Below are 23,261 nucleotides of genomic sequence, written 5' to 3' on the forward strand. Positions count from 1 at the left end.
TAACGCAGATCGCTTTCAAGATACGGCCTGCGCGCCGCGCGCCGCCCCGCTATCCCTCCCCCCTCACTCCTTCGCCGGTGCCTCGAGCGCAACGGAAGAAGGCGCGCTTGCTCCCTGCTTTTCTTGCGCGCGCGAGATTTAGACGAGGTTGTCGGCTCCCCTCGCACGATTTCACTCGCACATATAGCATATGGCGCGCGGCGACTGCGTTATCGCCCTTGGACTTTAGGGTATGGCCATGCTAGCAGCAAGAACACGCAGCAAAAACGCGCGTCAGAAATGCGCGGCAATGCGTCATGCCGCGCGCAGCGAAAGCGGCAGGAATCGGGGGTCTTGCGGGCGTGCTGCGCGAAATGGGTTCTGCGGCAAATGCCGCGTGCCGCGAGATGCAGAACCAATCAAGAGCGACGAGGGTGACGTCACAGAGCCATCACAACCGGAACGCCGCCGGTCTGCGCCAGGTTTTCAAGCGACGATCGTCGTCTCTCGCATGAAACAACGAGCGCTCGCGGTGTTGCTCACCCTAGGGTGCCTCGATCGAGGCACTCTAGCTCGCCCGTTCGGAGAGCGCGGGAGATCTTATCGCGCTGCCGTGCGGCAAGGGGCTCACGCGCGGCAACTTGCCGCTCGCTGCATGACGCGCGCGTTTTTTGCCGCTAGCGTGGCCGTACCCTTATATACGGAATATCTATGAGCCAAAACCAATTTTAGGGCCACAACACGTCATGGACACCATCTTTATATACCAAATACGGATCTCAAGGGCAGTACTTTTGCTGGCGGAAACCGAAAATACGTCATAGTTGTCGCCCCCGGCACTTTGGGCGGCCAATGCCATCGTCAAGCCACCGAACCAAGTGGCATGAAAAGTCAAAATGGCCGCTCGGGCCGGCGCGGGGTGGCAGTTCGCAACGTATGATGCGGGAACGGTCCCTCAGTTGCGGCGCAACAGCGGGGTTACCAATGCAGTTGAGTTCTAAGGGAGCTGTGCCGGGACCGGTCGAAAACGATGTAACAGCCGGGAAAACGCAGCCCCCGGGAACGTAACAGCGAGGTTCTACTGTAACACTATACGACGCTACGACGCCATCGTGACTGCTCGCTCTTCGTTTCCGATGCCTCACGCTTGTGCGAAACGACACGCGTCCACGCATCCGGTACTTGGTGTGACATTCCGAGGATGAGTGCTTCGAGGAAAACGGAAAACGGGTGCGCGTTACAATTGATAGCACGTTAGAGTCGCGTAAATACGGTAAACGTTTATTTTTCGAATTTTCGTGCCGAACCTGCATATAACGAAATCCTCTTTATAACGAAGTTTTTTCGGGAATTTGTCAATTTCCTTATATCCAGGTTTAACTGTATACGTCCATTACGTGCTTTCTTGTCACTGTCACATGGAAGTGAAGTTACATTGCGCAGACAGGAATAGACGGAAATTATTGATGTAAATTACCAAGCTGCTTATTGGGTGAACTCGTGCCCTGAAAGCAAAATGACACATGAGGGTTAGCAGTAGAGGTGATTACAATCGGCTGTCATCAAATCAAATTGCACTTACAGCATCCTGCCTATAACTTGTATGGTGTATTTTGTTTATAATTTATTCATGTAGGTACACCTGTCCGAAGATATTAAAGCATGGGATACACGACTCAATTGAAACAAAATATACGGAAAATATATGGAAAACAAATGGAAAAAGGCTGTTGTAGGTTCTGGATCGATCAGTGGTGAGAAGGACAATGCCAGAACATGTTTACCTGTGTTGTGTGCTTTTTATAATGAGCCTGCTACACACGAAGCTACAATACTTGCAACATAATAACAATCTGTTACATCTGACACCTCGAAAATGTGTCATGCAAGAACTAAACAGCGATATCAGAGTCGAGGCATGCTACTACAGTGGAACCCCAATGATGCGTTCCTTGCTGTTGCGTTTCGTTTTCCCGGCTGATATGTTACATTCTTGCGGTCCTGACCTACAGGCCATTGACTCCTATGCACAGTAGACTTCCGTTAGACTCTGGTTAATTCAATTTTTCAGTTAATTCAGTCCCTACCGAAGGTTGTGGCTGGCGCCCATGCATTTCTATGGGCTAAAACTTGCATTAGTTCGATCCAAAAATTGGCCTTTGCCGGATAATTCGAATTTGATCAGTCAGCATGTACGCACCTGATTCTATAGTGACTCCGATAGCTACCCTTTTAGTCGCAGCGTGACAGCGTTCATCCCGGTGGAGCTTAGGGGATGGTGAATGCATTGAATGCGTCATCTCTCATCAAAAATGCCTATTTTCGGCTCGCCCTAGGAACATTTTCAATCAATAACCGTAGCCTGCTTTTAAAGGAAAGTTGAACCAAAAATTGCTTGCGTGGTGCAATCAAACACGATACCAAAATAGCCTTGGCAACTGTCATGTGCTTTACTGCATAACACAAATGTATTGCGGCGAAGCTGAAAAGAATAATGTGGCAAAGCTAACCTTAAGAAACTGGCTACCATTGGACAAAAAATTTCTTGCTAAAAAATCGGGTGCGCGTTGGATTTATACTTTGTTTGGGGGCTTTAACGTCATTCCCAAGTTAGTTTTCTATTTTGAACCACATAAATATGGTTGCGCATTTGATTTGGGGTCGTGTTAGAAAAGAGCAAATACTGCCAAATGAATCAGCAGTGTGTTCTGACATTTTTTGTGCATATTGTTTAATTCGACCTGCCGGATGATTTGATCAATTTCGTCATTCCCGTCAGGGTCAAATCAATAAAATTCGGCTGTATTTTGTTGCTGTTTGATACATCATCATTCTGTGGGGTTCCCGCATCTTATGTTGTGTTTGAACATGACGGTCAAATAAATTTAGTAGTGAAGAGGCAAATTCACTCTCGCTACAAAGATGATAAATGTATACTCGCGGTTGATCTTTTCAAGCCTCACCCGTGGCCTTGCTCTGAAATGCTGGAAGTACGCAATTGTCAGTCCCGATAAGTGTTTTTTGACGTGGTTGTTACTTAATGTTAGTTTTGCCACAATACAGTCATGTTATGCACTGATATTAACAGTGGAAAGGGGCCACTGTCACAAAGCATAGTACGTGTCCCATAATTATACACACATGCACACACACACCGTCCCTGGTCACAGTATGAGCGCTGAGATGTCTAATAACTGTACTGGCAGCTATTCAGAGCTTTTTCTGACATTGCTGTGGCGATTTGGAGCATTCCTCAGTGTCACATATTTCTGGCTGTTAAATTTTCTTTCCATGGTCCCTTGAAAAACGTATCAAGAAGGTTCAGCTGTACAGACAGCTAGCAGCAACAACAAGGAATAACAAAGTACATGTAGTGTTATTTCAATGTAGCCAGTAACGAAGACGTGTCAGTGCTACTCATTATGTACACTTGCCATCTTCCTCAATCAGGCCTTCTCTTTTTGCATGTATTCGTTGAGCCAAAGCATTTTTTTATTACTATTTACAGGCCTACTTTGGAGACGAATCTGACAAGGAGTACATTTACAAGGAGCCCAAGGTCACATCGCTTCCTGAAATCTCTGAGCGTCTGCATCGCATGTTTTGTGAGAAATTCGGCAAGGACTCTGTCAAGATGATCATGGACTCCAATCAGGTTTGCATGATTGCCAGCCTTTATCTATAAAGGTCTTACGGAGTAGCCATTTCTCTAATGTTTTACATACCAACAATGTGAATTTTCTGAGCATCCTCAAAGATTGAAATTTAATAAAAATTTTCTCAACGTGAAGAAAAACATGGGGAATAACAGTGGCGTATAGAAAAGCTGCTGTTAATTCATAGCATCGGTAGTTGTATACAGACGAACCCAGATATATCGAACTAACTTATTTCTTTGTTTGTTTTTCTGATTGTTTTTCCTGCTTTATTCAGCCATAGGTGAATATTGAAGAAACTCGACATAAAATTCTGGCAAGCAATACAAACCAATTAACATATCTCTGTCTGACTTCACATTTGTAGTTAAAATTAAAGAGCCTTTAGGATCAATAATGTGTAAATATAAGTAGCTGTTCACTGTTAATTGCTACTGAAGCATACTCTATTCAATTTTTAACAGCCTTTTTCATGTTCTATTACGTACGCAGGTGAACCCTAGTGACCTGGACCCCAAGTACGTGTACATTCAGGTGACGCACGTGGTGCCTTACTTCACCGAGATGGAGCTGATGCAGCGCCAGACGGAGTTTGAGCGGCACAATAACATCTCGGAGTTCATGTACGAGACACCCTTCACCCTGGACGGCTCCAAGGCGCGGGGGGCCCCGGATGAGCAGTGCAAGCGACGCACTATCCTCACCAGTGAGTCCTTGTGCCTATCTGCCCCTAGTATTTCCAGTAGCACTCAAACTTTGGAAGCTTGGCACTCAAACTGTTTGTGCTCTGTGAGGGGGTTCTCACTGCACAGCAGTTAGTTGATGGGTCTTCACTGCAGATGGGTGGCTGCACCGGACCGTATTTTTCACAGTTTCTGAAAAATGAAGCACACACGGAGAGAATGCCATAAGTTATTCTTGTTGGCAAAAGTAACGGTTTGGCTTTGACCTCATATTTAGCATCAGATACCAAAGATGCCATTGTTCGTTGAGAACATTCTTTACCCATATATGTGCAAACTCTAAATATTGTGAAAATAAGTATTTTTTTGCGACAAAATATACGCATTCCACATTAAAAAACAGCGTATATATATATATATATATATATATATATATATTTTTTTTTTTAGTATAACAGTATTCTTAAAGCTATTCTACATGTACTACACGGAGCACATTCACTGCGATGTGCGAACATGCATCAATTTGAGGCATCTGCACTACCCTCATAATCCTCACGATGAGTGGTGGTTTTCTCGTCGGCACTGAGCACACCTTATTTGTTTTTCTTTTGGCACAACAAGATGGTCACTGTGGTCAAGACGACTGTGTTCGTCAAATTCAGACACGCAATATTTTCCGCGGGATGGATTACATCGATATTTCCCTAGGCAGTACACGGCGATGGACCTCTGAAACGTGAAATGCTAGGCATTTCCATTAATTGTCTATACAAGGGCGACACGTTAGTCCCTGATGCATAGAGAAAGTAGGCGAACAAGAATGAATAGCATTTTCCCCCCTCATGGCAGTTTTTGGTCAGCACAATGATTCATTTCCTGTATAAGCAGGCTAATGACTTCCCAATCAAAAATATTTTTGAAGGCTTCCACCAATTAAATAAAATAAATTAAATTAATTGTTACAAGATAACCGCCACTCTGTTCATTTGCAGGTCCTGCTTAATGAATAAATAGAATACCTGGGATTTTGTCAACCTAGCTTTCGGAGTAAGACAAACTCACTCAGAGCTGTGAATCTTAAGTGCTGCTTTGCCTACGTTGGTATATTCGAATTAGAATTGGAAAGGTCTATTTTGTTACTGGTCTTCTTTGCAAACAGGAAAAAAGAAGGCAGGAGGTTTAAAAAGTCTCGTTCAGTGTGCCTTGAAGAAAAGATATCTGGCCACTTTGAAATGTAGGTCTTTGATGGTAAACAGGTTTTCCTTGATACAGAATAGCTCATGAAGACAGGGATCTTACGATGCTTACAATATATGCATTCTAATACTTCTTACGCAGCGCTTTCATGAATACTTAGAGCCATGAGTGTGTGCAATCAAGATACCAATGTGTGTGACAAAGAGGAAAAAACCTTAGTGATGGCATGCCTGGCTCTTTGCTTATCACTTTAATTGCGATGGTTAACCTCCCTGCCTTTCATTTATCATTTTCTCTCTGTCTTGCTTTAATTGCACCTGTGCCGCAAGACTTCGCGAGGCGCCGGTGATGGTGCTCTGCGGAGCACTGCCATGGGCTCCCGTGTTTCCGCCGACAGCGGCCAGCCGCGTCTGTCATTTCAAGGCTGAGTTATGTTTGCAATTAGCAGGAAAACCAAAAGCTTTGAGCTGGGGATCTAAAGAAACAGCTGCATAGCTGATGCTGGGAGTCCGCTGGAACATAGGAGACCACTACCATGGCCTCCCTGTGTTCCTGCTAGCAGTGGCCACCATGCTTGTATGTCGTTTCAAGACCGAGTTACATTGTTTACAATTAGCAGGAAAATGCAAAGCTTTGAGCTGGGGATTTTAAGAAACAGCTGCATAGCTGGTGTCGCGTATGTTCCAAGGGAGCTCGGAAATTGGTGTTTTAGAGTGCAACTCTAGGTGCCTGTTCCTGCGGCGAGTGCTGGCGCAACTGAGAGAACGTGGAGAGCAGCAGGGATGAAAAAAGTGGCCAGAGCGAAGAGAGCACGAGGAGGAGGGTGCAGCAGAAGCATGAGGTGGAAAGCAGAGGAGGAGGGTATAGCAAAAGCATGAGAAGAAAAGTATAGTGCCACGGAAGCCGCGCACTACGAGATGGTGCTAGAGTAGCATGCCAGAGTAGTGAACGTCGTCTAGGAGGTCCGTCTGCGGCGGCTGCTGTGACTCATGCCCACGCGTCACCGACACGCTGCTTCACGCAATCTCCTAATTAGTGAGGCAGTCACGCCACACTTCACTTCATTTGCAATGTGCCTCACGAGACAGATTGTCTGCGCCAGCCAATGTATAGCGAAATGAAAACGTGTATGAAGCTGTGCTCAAATTTCGTGTTAGGGAGTATCGTAGTCGTTGGTGAACTTCTTAGTTGCACAATGAGGCCCTTGATTGTTTGGTGTCCAGTCATAAGGCCACATGCTTGACAGATAGCTCAATTTCCCTCAGAAAGCAAGTGTCCTTTTTTGATGTGCCACAGATGTTGCACTTTCATGAATTACTAGCAGACATACTCAACATTTGGTGGGATTTCGGTGCACTTTGCAGTTTGTCATGTCAGTGCATTTCAAGCAGAACGTATTTCTTAGTCTTAACAGGAAGACTTGAATGACAGTAATTCTGCTAGTAATTAAATTTAACTGCCTTTGTTTGGCAGTGAGGTTGTGACAAGGGTGGGGAGGGGAAGGAACAGACGGACAGGCTGCCTGTTGCACCTTTTTTTACCCATCTTTCCGCTCGAGCATGGAGTACAGAGTCTTTTCGTTGTAACTCCCTATGTGCTCTCTGTATTGATGAACAAAAGGCATTACTTTTAAGTTAGGTCAACACTAAGACACAGCAAAGTTTCAAGTCATTGTGCTCAGCCATTCTTGTGTGATGCAACTACACACTAATGCAACACATACACAGATAAATAAACTTCTTCAAGACGTTAGTATCCGCTGTGAATAAGACGAATATATTGTAGCGAGAATGACACATAGTTGAAAGAATGAGATGTAGAGAGAAAAACAAGGAGGTTACCCAGTAACAGAAGAGCATATTTAGAGGGTTATGTGTAACTGGAGTCAGCTGATGCAAGACAAGAGTAATTGCACATTGCTGAGAGAAGCTTTTGTCTTGCAGTAAACATGGATTAGTACAATCATGTCAATAGCAGTGATGAGAATAATATCAAACAGTATAGCTGAGCGGTAGCTCATGGGGTGTTCTTACCTCATCTTCAGTGCAGTGCAAGACACTGCAGCCCTGTCATGGTCTTCATGTGCAAGTGCTCCTTAACAGTATTCTTAGTATATTCAGGATTGTGTGCTCTGTGCAGGCAATACTCTGAATTTTGTTTATATAAATGTGATGACCATGGAAGTGTTTGCTGCACAACGCTGTTTGAAATCTTCGTGGTCAGAATGTATGCACTTCCAACTGAAGTAGCACAGCCTACACCCGTGGCGTGACAGCTCATGATTCCACTGCAGCCAGCTACTGCTTCCCGTACGTAAAGAAACGGATCCCGGTGACAAGCCGCAGGACCAAGGACCTCAATCCAATCGAGGTGGCCATTGACGAGATGCAGACACGTGTCGCCGAGTTGGACGAGGTGGTCCATCGCAAACCATCTGACCTCAAGAAGCTCCAACTCAAGCTTCAGGGCAGCATTGGTGTCCAGGTCAGTGCCCACAATGTGTGGTGGGCAGCATTGTTACTGCAGGGTTTCACTAGTTGCAGCATTAAGCATTTGGCATAAACTACAGAGCTGGCATGTGCAGCTCCAGGAAAAAAAATTGTAATAAAGAGCTAGCAGAGCTTTTAAGGCCTATTAGCACTGAACATCTTTTCTGCTAGGGTTTCTTTCTTTTGTAATTGCTGGAACCTGCATGCTTTTTTTTTTTCTGTTCCTGCGTGTCTGTTCTGTTCTCACTGGTGCACTGTATTCTTTGTTGTTGCTTTACTGTAGTCTTTGTGACCTGTCATCTTATTCTTTCTGACCTCTTTACTACCCTCCTCCCTATCTTCAAGTTATGTTTCTATCCCCTCCTTTCTAAAGAGTAGGCAGGCGTCGTGCCTCTCTCGGTGGCAGTTGCCAGCCTGCTCCCTCCCCCTTTCCCTCATTGTGCTTTGTGTATAGTATTTGCTTTTATGTAGAATTATAACGATTGCTGCTAGGTTGCTATACAGTCGGTCCTTTTTATAACAATGTCTTATCCAACACGAAAATACCTTCATTGTACAATAGACTTTCCTTAATTCAGCTTCAGTGCATTCAATTTTCCGATTAAGGGGGAAGTGGGTTTTATAAAAATGTTTCCATTATTCGGGGTAGGGTGACAAAAACTTGCACATATCGGCTATGTGCTTATTCTGAATATGCAGTCCATTTTTACTTATCTCCTCTGGTTATAATTTTATGGGAGCTTCCTTTAAATAATATTTTGGAATGATCTGCAACATATGAATTCCTGTAATTTCGCTAGACAGGGTGCCAGTGGCTTCTGTATGATTCAAGGAATGCTGTAAAACCAACCTTGTTGCTCTGTTTTACCTAGAACAAGAGTTGCGAGACTTCAGAGTAAAGAACCAGAAAAATTCTCTTTTGAGTTTCAACTTCAAAATTTCAAAACTCATGTTCTAGGTAAGGCAGAGCAATAAGGTTGGACTTACGGCATTTGTTGATTAATACAGAAGCCATTGATATCCTATTTTTGTATATATCCTATAAAGGAAATAAACAAAAATTGACCTCATATTTGTAATAAGCACATAACATTACATAAATGTACAAGTTTTCAGCACCATACCTCAAGGAATTCAATCCCGACTGAAGCTACCGGTCAGCACCTATACATTTTTATGGGCCCAAAGTTTCGTTATTTCGATCCTGATATTGGCCTCCGCTGGATAACTTGAACTTGAGGGGTCAGCATGCCCCGCCTGACCCAATGGTGACCCCAGTGGTGGCTCAAATAATGCCAGCAGTTTTGGCGCTGCTTAGGATACAGTGAATGTATCAAACACATGTCATCTCCCATCGAAAACTTCTATTTTCGGCTTGCCCTAGGAAGATAGGATATAACAAGTAAATATAAAATTTAGTTGGCCACGCTTTATTTCAGTGGAGTATTCTACTGCTATAACGAAATCACAAATGTGGTATCCAACTCGAATATGTTGCAGGTGCCTGAAAATATATATTCTGGTAACAAAAATGTCAAATACAGTCACCGACTGATATTTCAGATGCCATTCTTTCGTATTTGCACAATTATACGGACTTCTCTGGGGCACCGCCGCGTACCCCGAGCATTAGAATAATAACAGCCAAAATTTCAGATGCCATGCAAAGTTTCGGGCATGAGCTGCACATGCGATGCTGCAGGCATGGCAGCCATGAACAAAGTTGCCGATTCCCAATGAAACGGTGCTGGTTAAACCAAGTTCCTTAAGCAGCGCGGCCAGCAGAGTAGCTAGTGACAAGCCATCGCAGGAAGCTTGTCATCAGTATTTTCGCACCCGTAAATCTTATCGGCAATTGAGCGTGAGGTCAGACGCGCAGGCTAGACTGATGGCCGTAGTAGCGAAGTACGGATTCATGTGCGTCTCCTCCATGTTCAAAAAGTCTTCTGTCGGAGAAGCTCGGCAATAACAACTTGAAATGACACATACTGGACGTGTGTGTGTGTTTTGGCTAGCAGCTTGGCTGGTTGGACCGCAGTCGGCAAGCCAACGTGCCGATTTCGTGGGATAACACCGATCGCACTTTGCATATGCGCAGCGATACAGAGCAGCGCACATGTATAGTATTCATGCGCGTATAACACTCACCAAAAATTGAAAAAGTTTAACAGTAAGGTCTAGGTAGAAATGAAGCGAATTGCGCCTAGCTTGAGGAGTGGCTTCGCGTCAGCGACTGGCTTCACAGCAGTGCTCGTGGCATTGACGTGAAGCCACACCTCAAGGCAAAGTTCTCGGCCATCTAAAGTTTCGTCTTCTCCTAGGTAACCTCACCCCTGCGTGTTAAAGCTCCATCTTTCATGGTGGCCCGTTCTCCTCCATTTTTAGGTCACGATTTTGTGCTGTTGGCGAATATTGCACACGGTACCGGCAAAGAAGAAATCGGGCCACAAGAGCTGCGCTCGGCGGCAATGCTTTACAGCGTAGACGATTATCAGCTTTCGCCGAAGAAGTGGAAAACAGAGCCACTGGCCAAAGATACAACATGGAAGAGTTGTGGATCCACAAGACTGATTTAATATAGATTTGAGCATTGTTGTGTGCAGTTATTTCTGCAGGTTATACACTCAGATTTTTTCATTTTTCCGAGGTGTTTTAATCAAGGGTGCAGGTTATATGAGGACGTGGGTTATACATGGAAAAAGCAGTGTGAATTGTTGCTGCAGTGCCTCATATCAGCATGGCAAGATGCTGACAGGTCATCAGAATCCATAGGAGACCTTTTGCTGGTCTGTCAGGGGCACCCCGATTGCATTTCCTTTGCATAGACATGATCGTCTATGCGAAGCCTTATCATTGGCTCTTAAGATTGGCATCAGCCCATATATTTTGAGCAGTTTGTTCAGTATACTACTGCTCGCCCACAGAAAGGTGTCATATGGCACAGCTGCACATAGTAGGGCAGTAATGTATTGCTTCATGAAGGGAAAATTTGTATGCTTTGTGTTTCTTTTTAATAAGGGACCTTTATGTTGTACTTTGGAGTCCCTTGCACAGTTTCTGTCTAGGGTCCTTGTGCGTGCCTGTCCTAACTTGGTTGTTTACTGCTTCTATCCACAGGTGAATGCTGGCCCTCTTGCCTATGCAAATGCTTTCTTGGATGAGAGCAAATCCCACTTGTACCCCGAGGAAGAGGTCAATGAGCTGAGGGAGACATTTAGGCAAGTGACATAAAAGTTTTTGGTTTTTTATGTATTGGTTTACTTTCTGTGCTTTTAGAGGTTAAAGTGTATACCTTATTCATAAACTTTGTCTAAGCAGCAAAATAGAGAGTGAAAATGTGTTAGTTACTGTAAAGTTAGTTACTGTGTTGCATCTTTGATGGCAGTAATCAGTTTTAATATATTTTTATTACTATGCATTGAAAGACACAAGTTATGTGTAAAGTTGGCCCACAAGAAAAAGAAATACGGAGAAATAGATGACATAAGACTTAAAGTAAAGCGTAAAGTGTACAGAACACAAATAAAATCATCATTCAACAACATTATGCAATATCAAGCCTAAACAATTTATCAGGTATTAAAAATTAATTTAATTGTGCCTGTCCAATTATATTACAATCTTAAGAAATTTCTGTGATACCAAATATGTCTTGCCACTATTCATGTTGTGTGTTTCGTCGTAATGGTATACATAACTTGCAACTACGTCACACCGCGGAACTCTGGGATACGATCTCGCAAGGCGCCGCCATTACCAAGCACATTGCGGCAGACGACACAGCGCCAAGCTGTGCGGATTTCTCATTTCCCATCGACGCCGTACGTCGCAATGGGGATTTGTGAAATATTTGGCTGCAGTACGAGAAGTAAGTGCAAATCGCATGAAAAGGGACCAGACTCGGGGATGTACTGTTTGACTGAGGTAATAACAAATCAGTGCGACCGCACAAAGGCGCTGTCCGAGAAGCGGAGAGGTACTTGGCTTGCGCGCATTAACAGGAAGGACCTCAAGAATGTTTATCTGCAGAGAAACAGTCGAAACAAAATATCCGTCACAGCCTCCTTCATTTTCTGTCAGCAATCACATGAAATCGTTTTTTTTTTTTTTTTTTTTGCTATTCCTCACAACAGTTGTTCATTCTTGTGTTCGGCTGCAAAGCAAAGAAAAAAAAAATGTGGTGACTGAGCACCACAATTGCTGTTTGCAGTGTTGTTGGCTGACACAAAGCTGGTAATGATCATGCACAAGTCTTTGAAGCAGGTGTCGTGCTCCCGTTGCAGGTAATCCCCAGTAATTTAAGGAAAAGAACAGGGACTCAGGGGCAGTAAAAAATACAGTTCGGCAGTAGACACACTGAAGCTGCTTTCCTTTAACGGAAAGCAGGAAAACAGGAGTGGTTTTTTTTTTTTTTTGCTTTCACTCTGCGTTGGCTCATTTCTGATCCAGATTGTGAAATTCGGTGTACGTTATCCCCGCTCGGCGACATCGCCGCGTGGCCGACGCGAGTTGAAGCTTCAATTTCACTTAGCCTGATGTATGTCGATCCTTTATGTGGTATTGCTGTTTTTTTATCACAGCTATAAAATGACGAGTGCATTCAACTCACCTGGCTAAGCAAGACAACTCGCTTAGACGGCAACTTCTTCGCAATGAGGTTCCGGACCCATCCGCTCGTAAAGTAGTTGTGCGAGTCGAGCGACTTGTAAGCCTTCATCTGATCTAATGAAACATAACACTAGATAATTTATAATGTATTTTGTTGATAACACGAGATAATTTATAATGTCAACATGGGTAACCGGTGGTAGCAGGCTTGCATTAACAGCGGCTTGCGCACCAACTGGTAGCCGATATGGATCCACGCCGTCACATAGGGCGATTTTTTCTTTGTACCTGGCCCGCGTTGGTGCCACAAGTTCATCAAAGTATGCAGGACAAAGTCCTGCACAATTCTCCTTCGCCATGCGCGCAAGGCAATCGATTAAAGCATACGCACAAAGCAAAACGATCCGCCGCACGGACGTAAACACAGCTCCGCTGCTCCGGCACCACGACGTATGTGCTCGGTAATGGCGGACGCAAAACCGGAAGGCAGGAACTGACGTCACGTGCTACTTATGTATAAAAAAATAAAAAGAGCAGGATGTATTTGTTCTTGTGCATAACAAGCCACAGTAGAAAAGTATTTCAGCTTTAAAGTTGACATGGAGAAGCTCTGTGACTGCTGAAATAGTGAACGACCAAGTGCAGAATAAAAGTTTTCAAGGACACTGTGAAAGCTGAACACAAGATGACATATACAGTGGAATCTCGTTGATACGATTCTGCATAATACGTTTTTCGGGATATGTTTTTTGCTAATTTCCCGGCAATTGTCTTATAGGAGCAATGTATTTCTGATAATACAATTTTCGGATGATACATTTTATTTTCCAGTTCCCGTGAAGATCGTATTGTACTTGATTGATTGCAAGTTTATTGGTGCAAGTTTACTTGGTCGGACATTTCTTGATGCTACATTGATATTGGTGAAATTGTTTCCTGGTGTGTCTGGTGATGGCATTTGTTGATGGCACCAGTGGTACAACATTCCTTTATGCAGGTTCTGCAGCATCTTACTGTGTTTGGCGACTAATTGCAATGTTCCTCTCCACCGTGAACTTGTCTTCACAGTGTTGTCCTTGTTTTTGTTTTCAGGCAATTCCTCAACATTTGCCAGCAGGCCTTGGACCTAAATGGCAAGCTGATCCCACCTGAACAATGCGAGTACCACAATGCCCTTAAGAAAAACCTTGTTGACATGGCCAGCCAGCTCTCGGAAATAATGAAAGAGAAAGTGAGTGTTGCAAACCTGACATAGCTTTACTTCAAGCGCCAAAAAGTTACTAGTTGCACCATTTGCGAGCTCGAGTACTACAGTCAAACCTCGTTAATAAGGACCCGCTTAATGTGTAATTGCCATTTAAATATAGTCGCGAAGATTCCCCCACCCAGCCCCTATTGAACCCTATGTATTGACTGACCGCTTAAGCCGTGGTCGCCCATTGCGCACGAAACGGTTAGTGCGTACTATTTTTATTTCTTGTTCTACACGCACAGGCACAAAATCTGCAAAATCTCATGTGCACAGACGTTCTGATTCTCGAGTTGCGACGCCCAAACGACAGCCGCCAGAGATAGTGAACTTAAAACATGGCCACCATGACGTATTTCCTGCTCGTACCGCGCAGAAGCACATTTTATTGCGAAGCGAATTTTCGCCGTCACTGTGGACGTCGCTTTGAGGTTCCATATAAAGTCCAAACACAGCAACACTGTCACCACGCGCCGTACGCTGTATGTGTGAGTGAGAGCTTGCGAGGGTCAGCCGACTCATCTCGCGCGTGAGGGACAGCGGAGGAGGCGAGAAAGAGAGGAGTTTACTTTGGCAACGGCCGCCATATCTAGACAGTGATCTGCGAAATGGAAAAAGTGCGCGCCAGCGCGGGCCTCATCTTGAAAGTGATCTGCAGACAAAGTGCAACTAGTGCCAGTAGCTTCGTATGCGCTGTGCTTTCGATGTCGAGTTTGCGTTGAAGTGAGAGACGGCACGCTCGCTGCTGCTGCCGCGCCTCTTCACTCCAGCGTTTTGAGGGCGAATTTCTGCCCTCATAGAGCGAGATGTGTTCATGTTTACCTGTGCACGTGTTACACCGTGCTTGTTAATTTAGTTAATAAGCTGGGCCTCATGGACAAACTGGCTCGTGGCCTTATCAAATTTGAAGATGCAGTCGTTGCGGCAAGGCTGCCACGGCAGCAAGTGAAGATTACCGATTTCTTGCTGCCTACCCGCAAATAAAGCCTGTCTGAGTGCTTGTGTTTGAGAGCATCGTGACGTAGTTCTTTTCCGGCCGGTAAGTAGCCGCTAAACTGGTATTGGCGGGTAATTCGTACATCATTTAGTGCGTATCTAAACGTCATTACCGGCCGACTACGTATTAACAAGGTTTGACTGTAAAACCTTTTCTTTGTACAATTATTGCAATCCTTTTAAAATAAGAATTCATAATTTTGTATAAAACTTTTTTTTTCTTCTTGTAAATGGAGACATTGTTTGCATTTTGATTTGATCGAATTTTTATTATTTATCATATAGCTTTTTTTCAAGGGTCCTGGTTGGGGTATACAATAGTGGGAGCAATATACAGGATCAAATAGAATAGGCATACAATCTTAATTACAATGTTGAAAATGGCTGGCACAGCAAAGCCTTAGTCATTTTTGCACCATTAAACATGAATTAACTAACTTTTTCGAAAATGTACTGTGACAAATTTTCATTTTTGTGTACATTGTTCTACCATAGATGGATGACATAAGTACAGGAAAACCTCGTTGATATGATCCCATTTTGTGCAATCTTCCAACGCCAACGTTCACGACCGAAAACAAAAAGATCACTCACTACAGTTACGGTTTTCTTTTTACCCGTTAATACATTCCCTAAAATTACTATTTTTTGCCACCAACGTTAATTTCATTGCCAAACTGCGACTATATGATACGTTTTCCTATCACTGGATCCCGTGTAAACATGAAAAGGCACAGGACACACGTGATTGAAAGCAGTAGGTGTCCGTACAGCAACTTTCCCGCAGTGCTTACCGACCCGCATCACGCGCGCTCAGTTTCCTATTCCAGTACAAGCAAATCTCCTTGCAGGTCGTCGCACTTTACATTCACAGCTATCGCCGCCAACCGTAGTGCGATAAGCATCTTCACCTGTGTTTCACAGCATATGTGGCGCTAGGCGATCACCCTAACAAGCCGTCGTTGCCCTGCTGCAGGTGGTGCGAAGTGAGCGTCATGTTTTGCTCCGGTGGCATTGTATTCTGGCATCACCCACCCGCTTGATTTCGTTTCGGTTTCCTGTTGCCCTCTTCAAACACTATTCAATTGTAAAATGACAGTGCATCTAGGGTCACTCGGGCACCACCAGCTTGAAGCGCGTTGGCGTCTCTGTCCTCAACCATTCTCGCTAACTGGGCAAGTCAAAACTTTCTGTCAAAATACCCTGCCCGAAGAAGCTGCTGACCCAGGCTGAATTCAAGGGGCACAACCTTAAGCTCAGTACATCGTCATACTGCGATCATTCAGTACATTGCCAAACTCCCACGGGAACAAGAAAAGCCGCGAGGCACACTCGATCAGAAGTAGGCGCCCTTCACAGCAGCTTCCCCGCAGTACTTGCCCACTTGCGTCATGTGACAATGCCGGCACGCGCTGTTTCCTCGGGCAGTACCAGCAAATAGTACCAGTACCTCGCGGGTCGTCGCACGTTGCATTCACAGCTATCGTCACCAACTGCGCTGCGATAAGCATCCTAACCTATCTGTGTTTCACAGAGCATTTGGCCCAGTGTCGTTGGAAGCGTACTGCATGCTTTTAACAGGCCATAACCCAAACACGCAAACAAGCGTCAAGTGGCATCATATTCTGGACTCGCTCACCAGCTAAATTTTATTTCAGTTTCATATTGGTGTCTTAAAACACTATGCAATATAACAACATCAGAACGACACAGCGTGTTCTGGGTCGCTCAGGCCCTACCGACTCGGCATGCGTCTGCGTCTCATGCTGCAATGATTTGCACAATGCTTCGGCTTATAGAGACGTCAACTGCAGTTGAGTTTGCCAAATTTTTTAGCTACTTTCGATTGTATGTTTTTAGTACCTTTTTCCTCCCATTCTTCTTCTAATACATATGAACGGGATTCTACTGTATTTCGCAATCCCCATCGAGTTCGTTATACAGTGTAGACCGCTTATAACGTAAGTCGCCGGAGTCGCGGGTATCTGCACTATAAGCGATACCGAACTATAACCAAAACAACGATTTTCAAGCTCTGCACGTATGCAAAGCGTGTAGACCAAGAATGTCGACATGCTTGTACTATCGCGTGCACATCTCGATTACGTTTTCGCCAGTGAGCTGGTGAAAACATAATCGTGATGTAGCCGGTGCTCTTCAAGCTCGGTAGCTTTGCACCGAGTCAAAACGAAACTGTTTGCCGTAACCGCTGCGGAAAAAAACGTGTCTGCTATCGACGCGATTATGAACGGCGACTTTGCGGTGCTGAAGGCACGCGCCCGACGCACGCTCAGAGTCTGGACGAATTAACTACCATTCTCGATCTGCAACACCTGCAGTCGAAACCGAGGTCACTATCTATGCGATCATCGATGGCGACTACGCAGTTTAGGCACGTGGCCGATACACGTGCCGAGTAAAAACAAAAATACTGTTCGCTGCAACCGCTGCGGAGAAAACCGCGGCCACTATCGACGCGATCGTGGATGACGACTATGCAGTTACGAAAGCCCGCGGCCAGAGCGGTGTTATGTGCAGCGGTAAATGCACGAATACAGACTTTAAAGACACAAATAGGCTCGAAGCGTTCCGGCGTTGCTGTCATTCACGTACATTTCCAACTGATGGCTTTGGCGATGCGGACTCCGCCGCTTCGTTTCGGTTGGATGCTAGCGCCGTTCTTGCTTTTTTGCGTCGCACATTTATGGCGCTACTCCAGCTCCAAAAGTAGTCCGAATTAACCGATGTGCTACCAAATAAGTCCGAATTAACGAGAGTTTGATTGCATTGAATAATGCACACGCCGGCCGAGAGCATGCACCTTGCTGACAAGCGTGCTCGCTGCCGCCCTTGTCGGCGAGACTTTCCCATGGAAGCCGCATTATAACCGGTGTTTCGTCTCACGCGGCTGCACTGTAAGCGGCATGTGTATACATGGAGTGCTATGGGAAAATTAACGGGAGTCTGAAAAAACCGTACTATATCCGGTCCTGGGCACTATAAACGGTTACGTTATAAGTAGTCTATACTGTATCTGCGGTTCAACTGTGTGGTGTTGATTCTTATGGTATGTTAGCACATTTATGAGACGCACAAATTGGGCAAATAATACGGGCAAGTACAGGAACGAGCAGCTGATCAAGCAGGAATGCTTACAATGTTTCATTTTCAAGTTTCCGGAAAACTAATTGAGCATACCTGTTCCTTCTTCAACCGTTCCTGACAGCTGGTCTCTGATCATCGTTCATCGGTTGCTATGAAGAGGATGTCCCTCGAAGTATTCAACTTCATCAGCGGCTCTCCGGGCTCCAGCAACGTTTAGACCTATTTCAGGATTGCTTCTCGTCTTTTTTTTCCACCGATCAAAGCCTCTTCATTGCCGCTTGTTAGAATTTTATTGACCCATCTCACATTCATGTCCACCTTGCATTCTCATTTTGTCATTGGAAGAAGATTGAGTGTTTTTTCTTCCACTTTCATCTACTTCCCAGTTCTTCACAGTGATTGCACAAATGTGGAGTAAGGTGTGGACCTTGCAGTCTACTACTTCTTGTTTATAGAAATTATGTAAATAATAGAAGACATAGATTTCTTTCTCTCTATCACTGAACTTAAGGTCATGGCTTATGTAGTAGGCATAGAGTGATGCACCAATGTGCTGTGCTTATGCAGAATTTGAGACTTTAAGTGTAGTAGGTCAACAAAGTGCCTTTCTAATAGAGTGTGTAGAGAACAGCAGTATAGTTGTGTTTAGGTGAGAGGGTTTCTTGAAAAAAAAGAATGGTGCGAAACGTAGGCAGGTTATTCATATGCGAGTTGGCATCAGTTTGTACAGAAAAATACTTGGAACAATCTGTAAATAATACCAGCACACTTATGTGGCGCTGGAACTGAAGGGTTTTCGCTGTTGTTTTTTCGTGTTGGACGAAGGGAACGCCATTGTTCACCTGCTGTCTTGTGCAAAACCTGTTTGTACCTGCCATTGTCGTGATGATGTTAAAGCAAAAAGTTTGTCTCATATAGGCTGAACACTTAGGACACTTTATCAAGCAGTGCCAAATGCAGTATTGGCACATTTCACCGGGTTACTGTTTATAGATGTTACGTACTGTGGTTTACCGTGTGGAATACTGTAAAATATATCTCGGATACTGTAGCTGACGGCTTAATTTTAAGCACTTACTCTTCACCCTGCAGTGCAACTATTATGCAACATGAAAGCTTGAGTCATCACTTTCTTGTTAGCAAAGATGCTTTTCCGCCCAGCGCTCTTATCGTTTTGTATCATTATCTGATCTTACTTTGTGCGTTAGCTGTTTAGCGGTTTAGCCAGTGAAGAAAATGCACCATGTCTTAATTACCATTCTTGCAATATGCCACGTCTTCATTTACAGCACAGGCCAGAATGTGCTGTAAAGGTTTTTCTTTTTTTAATACTTGAGGCGACATAGATGTGTCATGTAGTGTATGTCATTATGTTGACCTTATGTGTAAGAGGCAAGTAATCTTTCGTTTGTTGCTTATGGTCAAGTTTTTTTTACAGCTGCAGCTTCAGTGTTGACAATTGCTTCAATTTTTTTCGCTAGTCAATTGAGAGAAAGAAGACTATTATGTATGCAGATTTGTGTGTATAGTTCGTATTCTATTTCTGTTAAGACACCTGTGGGTGTTTTTTGATTTTGTAAAGGAACAGATAGGAAAGGAAATCAATGGTAGAATAGGTCGCAGCATAAACGCAGTGCTTTGCCATTGGCTGGGCTTTTAATGCCTTTAACCCTCCATTATTTATTCATAGTTCATGCTTGCGGCTTGCTTCACACAAACTGTTTATACGTATTTGGAATGTCTATGGCTGTTAGAGATGTGTATTATTTCTCACTTTTGTACATAGCCATGTGTCATCTTTTACTTTCACCTATGTGTTGGTATTTCTTTGTAGTGTTTGCTGAAGATTAAAAAAAAAAAACTTTTGCTTCCACCAAAAACTGCTCGCCATTGTGTTGGTGTGCAAGAACTTAGGGTGTTTTAGACCTCGGTAACAGACGTAAATGAAATTTTAACTTGTGTAATTGTTTGACTGCTCTTTCTCGGACAGCCATCAATGTGCCGAAAAGAAATTGTGTTCTCAATGACCAGTGTTTTAGCCTAAAAACTGAATACCTTAGCATTAATTTGCTCCTTTCATATTTGGCAGCAATCTTGTGGAGATGTTCTTTACGCGCCTTTTACGTGCGAATCAGATGCCAATTTTTCTTTTCCAGTTTTTGAAAGCATTTCTTATGTGCATTCCTTTGAAGAATAGCCTTGTGATGTTAGACTGTGTGCACTTTTATTTGAGATCGACTGGTGCTAAGCTTCACATAGCTGTAATTATGTCTACATTTCTGTATATTTTGCCCATTCTTCTTTCCTTGTTTAAAAATGCTCAGTGGTGTGATGTGCAGCCGTCATTACTGCGCAATGCTTGCCATGTGTGAGTTGGTGGGAGTGGATGGGGGGACAAGCAGATTGTGATGCTGACTGCCAATGTATGTCATGTGAAAGGCTTAAGTTGTGCGGTAACTTATGTATGTTTGTATACTGCCCCACTGTCACTTTTAGCCAAGTCATTGTACAGATACATTAAAACAAATTGAAGTTTTAAGCCGTCACCTACATGTGCGTATTGCTCTTATTGCTGTGACACTTGCACAATTTATTCCATTCAGTGTGCAATGTGAATTGCTCTGTGCGAGATGGCACAAACGGCTGCTAGGCTGAGAGCATCGTGCTTGTTTGTGGCTGGACAGAATCGTCATGTGGTTAATTGAACTCTGAGGGCAGTGCAGATGGCCCTGACAGAGGTGGTTATATGTTCAGTAGCACAGATATCCTTTATAGCACTTCATGTCGCCACAGTATCGGAAAAGCCAGAAGAAAAATCATAGTCTTGAGGACACATAATATGCACCACGAGTACTGGCACTGGCATCACGCTATCACGTAAAAATGGTTATGTATGGGACAAATAGTGGAAAAGAAATAATTCTATCGGCCCTAAAGTGGTGGTAGAGGAAATTCCATGTGCGTGTGTGTGTGCACATGCATAAGATTTGCTGAAATTTGACAGCATGTACAATATGCTATTAACATATTACAGTGCCCATGCAGTACATTTTTAATGTACGATGTCTAGGTGGTGGGGAAGAGATTGCAAGGCTCTTGTAGTACAATGTGTGTTCCTGTCAGGACTGAAGGGGGTGGCAGCAGCAGTTGACCTCGAATGCAGTCTAACCTTGATATGAACACGGATATAACAAATTATCGGATATAACGAAGCAAACTTTAAATGTTTCTCACCGATAGTATCAGCATATGACGAATATATGTTTGTCAGATATAATGATGTTTTCATGGCGGATGCGTCTTTGTTTGGCTGCGTATATTTCTACCTGACCTTCTCCTCTACAACCACTCCCACGACCAGGCAGTGCCAAGTGATGTTGAGATTGCCTGATCCTGGCTATTACACAAAATGCAGGCATTGCGAAACATGTGTTTCTTCTCGTAGTAACTGTTGCCATGCTCACTCGGCCAGACAGGGCCAGCACAATAGGACCTGGAACAAGATCTAGTAGATCTATACATAGACCGGTAACCTTGGACAGAAGGTTAAAATTATGGAGATTGTTGATCTTTTTCTCTTTCACTATTTTTGCATTTTAAAGAGAGGGGCTCGAAGCACATTATATAAAATCTCCATTGCTTTATGCTCAGCAAATTTTATGTCTAAAAACCAGGCTGTCAATACAAGAACTGACAGAAGGAAGGAATGTTAAGTGGTGCAAATGTGGCAGGGATAATAGAAGTTGATACAGTTGATCGCCTTTACATCGAAATGACTTGTATAACGAAAGATTGATTATGCCCTGGCTGAATTTCTGTTTTTTGAGTGTATTGAAAGGCTATACAATGAACACCACATCAAATTTGCCTGTACAGCGAAGAAATTTACGCGTCCCCATTGGCTGATTTGCCAATTTACAACAAATGCCACATAACGGTGGTGTCACGGACCTTTGCACATGCCACTGCACTACACTACGCTATCGCAAACTGTAGCACTAGTGACGCACTTGAGCGTGCCGATGCCAGCGAGTGCTAGTCCTGGTGTATTGCTCCTTTAATCATTTAACTTGTAAAAAGGAGCATAACTTGTATATCTACCGGGCTCAGCCTGGTTAACCTCCCTGCCTTTCCCTTATAACTTTTCTCTCTCTCTCTCTTTAACTTGTATACAGTTCGTTGTAACACAAAAGCGGGTGTGACGTCCTGACAGATGCGTTGCAGTTGATGACGACTGTGAAGATGCAATGCTAAATGTTTACTGATGACAGAGCAACCTAGAGCTGAAAAGCCGTCAATGTCAATGAAGGCAACATTGGAGAAGGGCCTGGAAGTGAACCAAGAATTGTGACAGTGAGTGAGGCGATAGGTGCATTCAACGATATCCAGCAGTACGTTAATTACGTCAATTCTGCGTTGTGCTGCAGAGCATGCCATGAACCTCGGTGAAATAAGGGGCCCTATTGACCCTTTTTGCACAGCAGTTGGTTCAAGCGAAACGAGATGGTGCTTTCAGCGGCGTGCCATACATGGCCTCATCAACCGCGCACGAATACGAAACCATTATTGCTTCTACCTTGCTTCTGTGCTATCAGCTGTTGGAAATGCAGCTGAGTTTTCGCTAACACACGGTGCTCAAATAATCGAATCGGGGATTGAAGACGTGTGCAGTAGCCGGCTGCATTAATAGCGACTGAGATATTAAGGAATGTAATGAATATGTTTGGTGAAGTTTGGAGACTGCTTCAACTGTCCATTTCCAGCACTTCGAGATGTACGGCTTTCTTCGAGGATACAGAAATCTCATCCGCCAGCGTTGTAACGCTACCCTGCAAAGAAAGGGCGTCAGCAAGAGGGAGTACAGCTCGTTAAAAAATGATAAAGGGAGTAGTGCCGCTTCCTGTCATTGTAGGTTTCACGCGCAGTATTTACACACATCTACCACAACTGGCACGGAAACTTACGCCCACTCTTTAGCCAACGTGTCAAGAATAAGTGAATGGGCGCACACTTGAATATATGCGCACTATATACGCAAAATAAATGATGGTACTACACCCTACACCACCCGCTGGGGTGGCTCAGTCAGCTAGGGCGTTGCGCTACTGAGCACAAGATCGCGGGATCGAATCCCGGCCGCGGTGGCCGCATTTCGATGGAGGCGAAATGCAAAAACGCCTGTGTGCTTGCGTTGTAGTGCACGTTAAAGAACCCCAGGTGGTCAAAATTATTCCGGAGCCCTTCACTACGGCGTGCCTCATAATCAGAACTGTTTTTGGCACGTAAAACCCCAGAA

At 44.2% G+C, this 23,261-nt stretch overlaps 1 protein-coding gene across 1 annotated transcript in view; it reads left to right on the forward strand.

Moving 5' to 3' along the window:
• Positions 1-20,515, forward strand: part of LOC119441747 (dedicator of cytokinesis protein 9) — a 122,898-nt gene extending 102,383 nt beyond the window's left edge. The window contains exons 44-49 of the mRNA XM_037706355.2: positions 3,488-3,634; positions 4,128-4,341; positions 7,812-8,002; positions 11,125-11,225; positions 13,708-13,846; positions 18,087-20,515. Of these exons, the coding sequence (XP_037562283.1) occupies positions 3,488-3,634; positions 4,128-4,341; positions 7,812-8,002; positions 11,125-11,225; positions 13,708-13,846; positions 18,087-18,182 (888 nt within the window). The 3' untranslated portion in view covers positions 18,183-20,515. The remainder of the gene's footprint in view (positions 1-3,487; positions 3,635-4,127; positions 4,342-7,811; positions 8,003-11,124; positions 11,226-13,707; positions 13,847-18,086) is intronic.
• The last annotated feature ends 2,746 nt before the right edge of the window (positions 20,516-23,261 follow it).

The sequence above is a fragment of the Dermacentor silvarum genome, chromosome 2 (assembly GCF_013339745.2).
Source record: "Dermacentor silvarum isolate Dsil-2018 chromosome 2, BIME_Dsil_1.4, whole genome shotgun sequence".
Lineage (NCBI taxonomy): Eukaryota > Metazoa > Arthropoda > Arachnida > Ixodida > Ixodidae > Dermacentor > Dermacentor silvarum.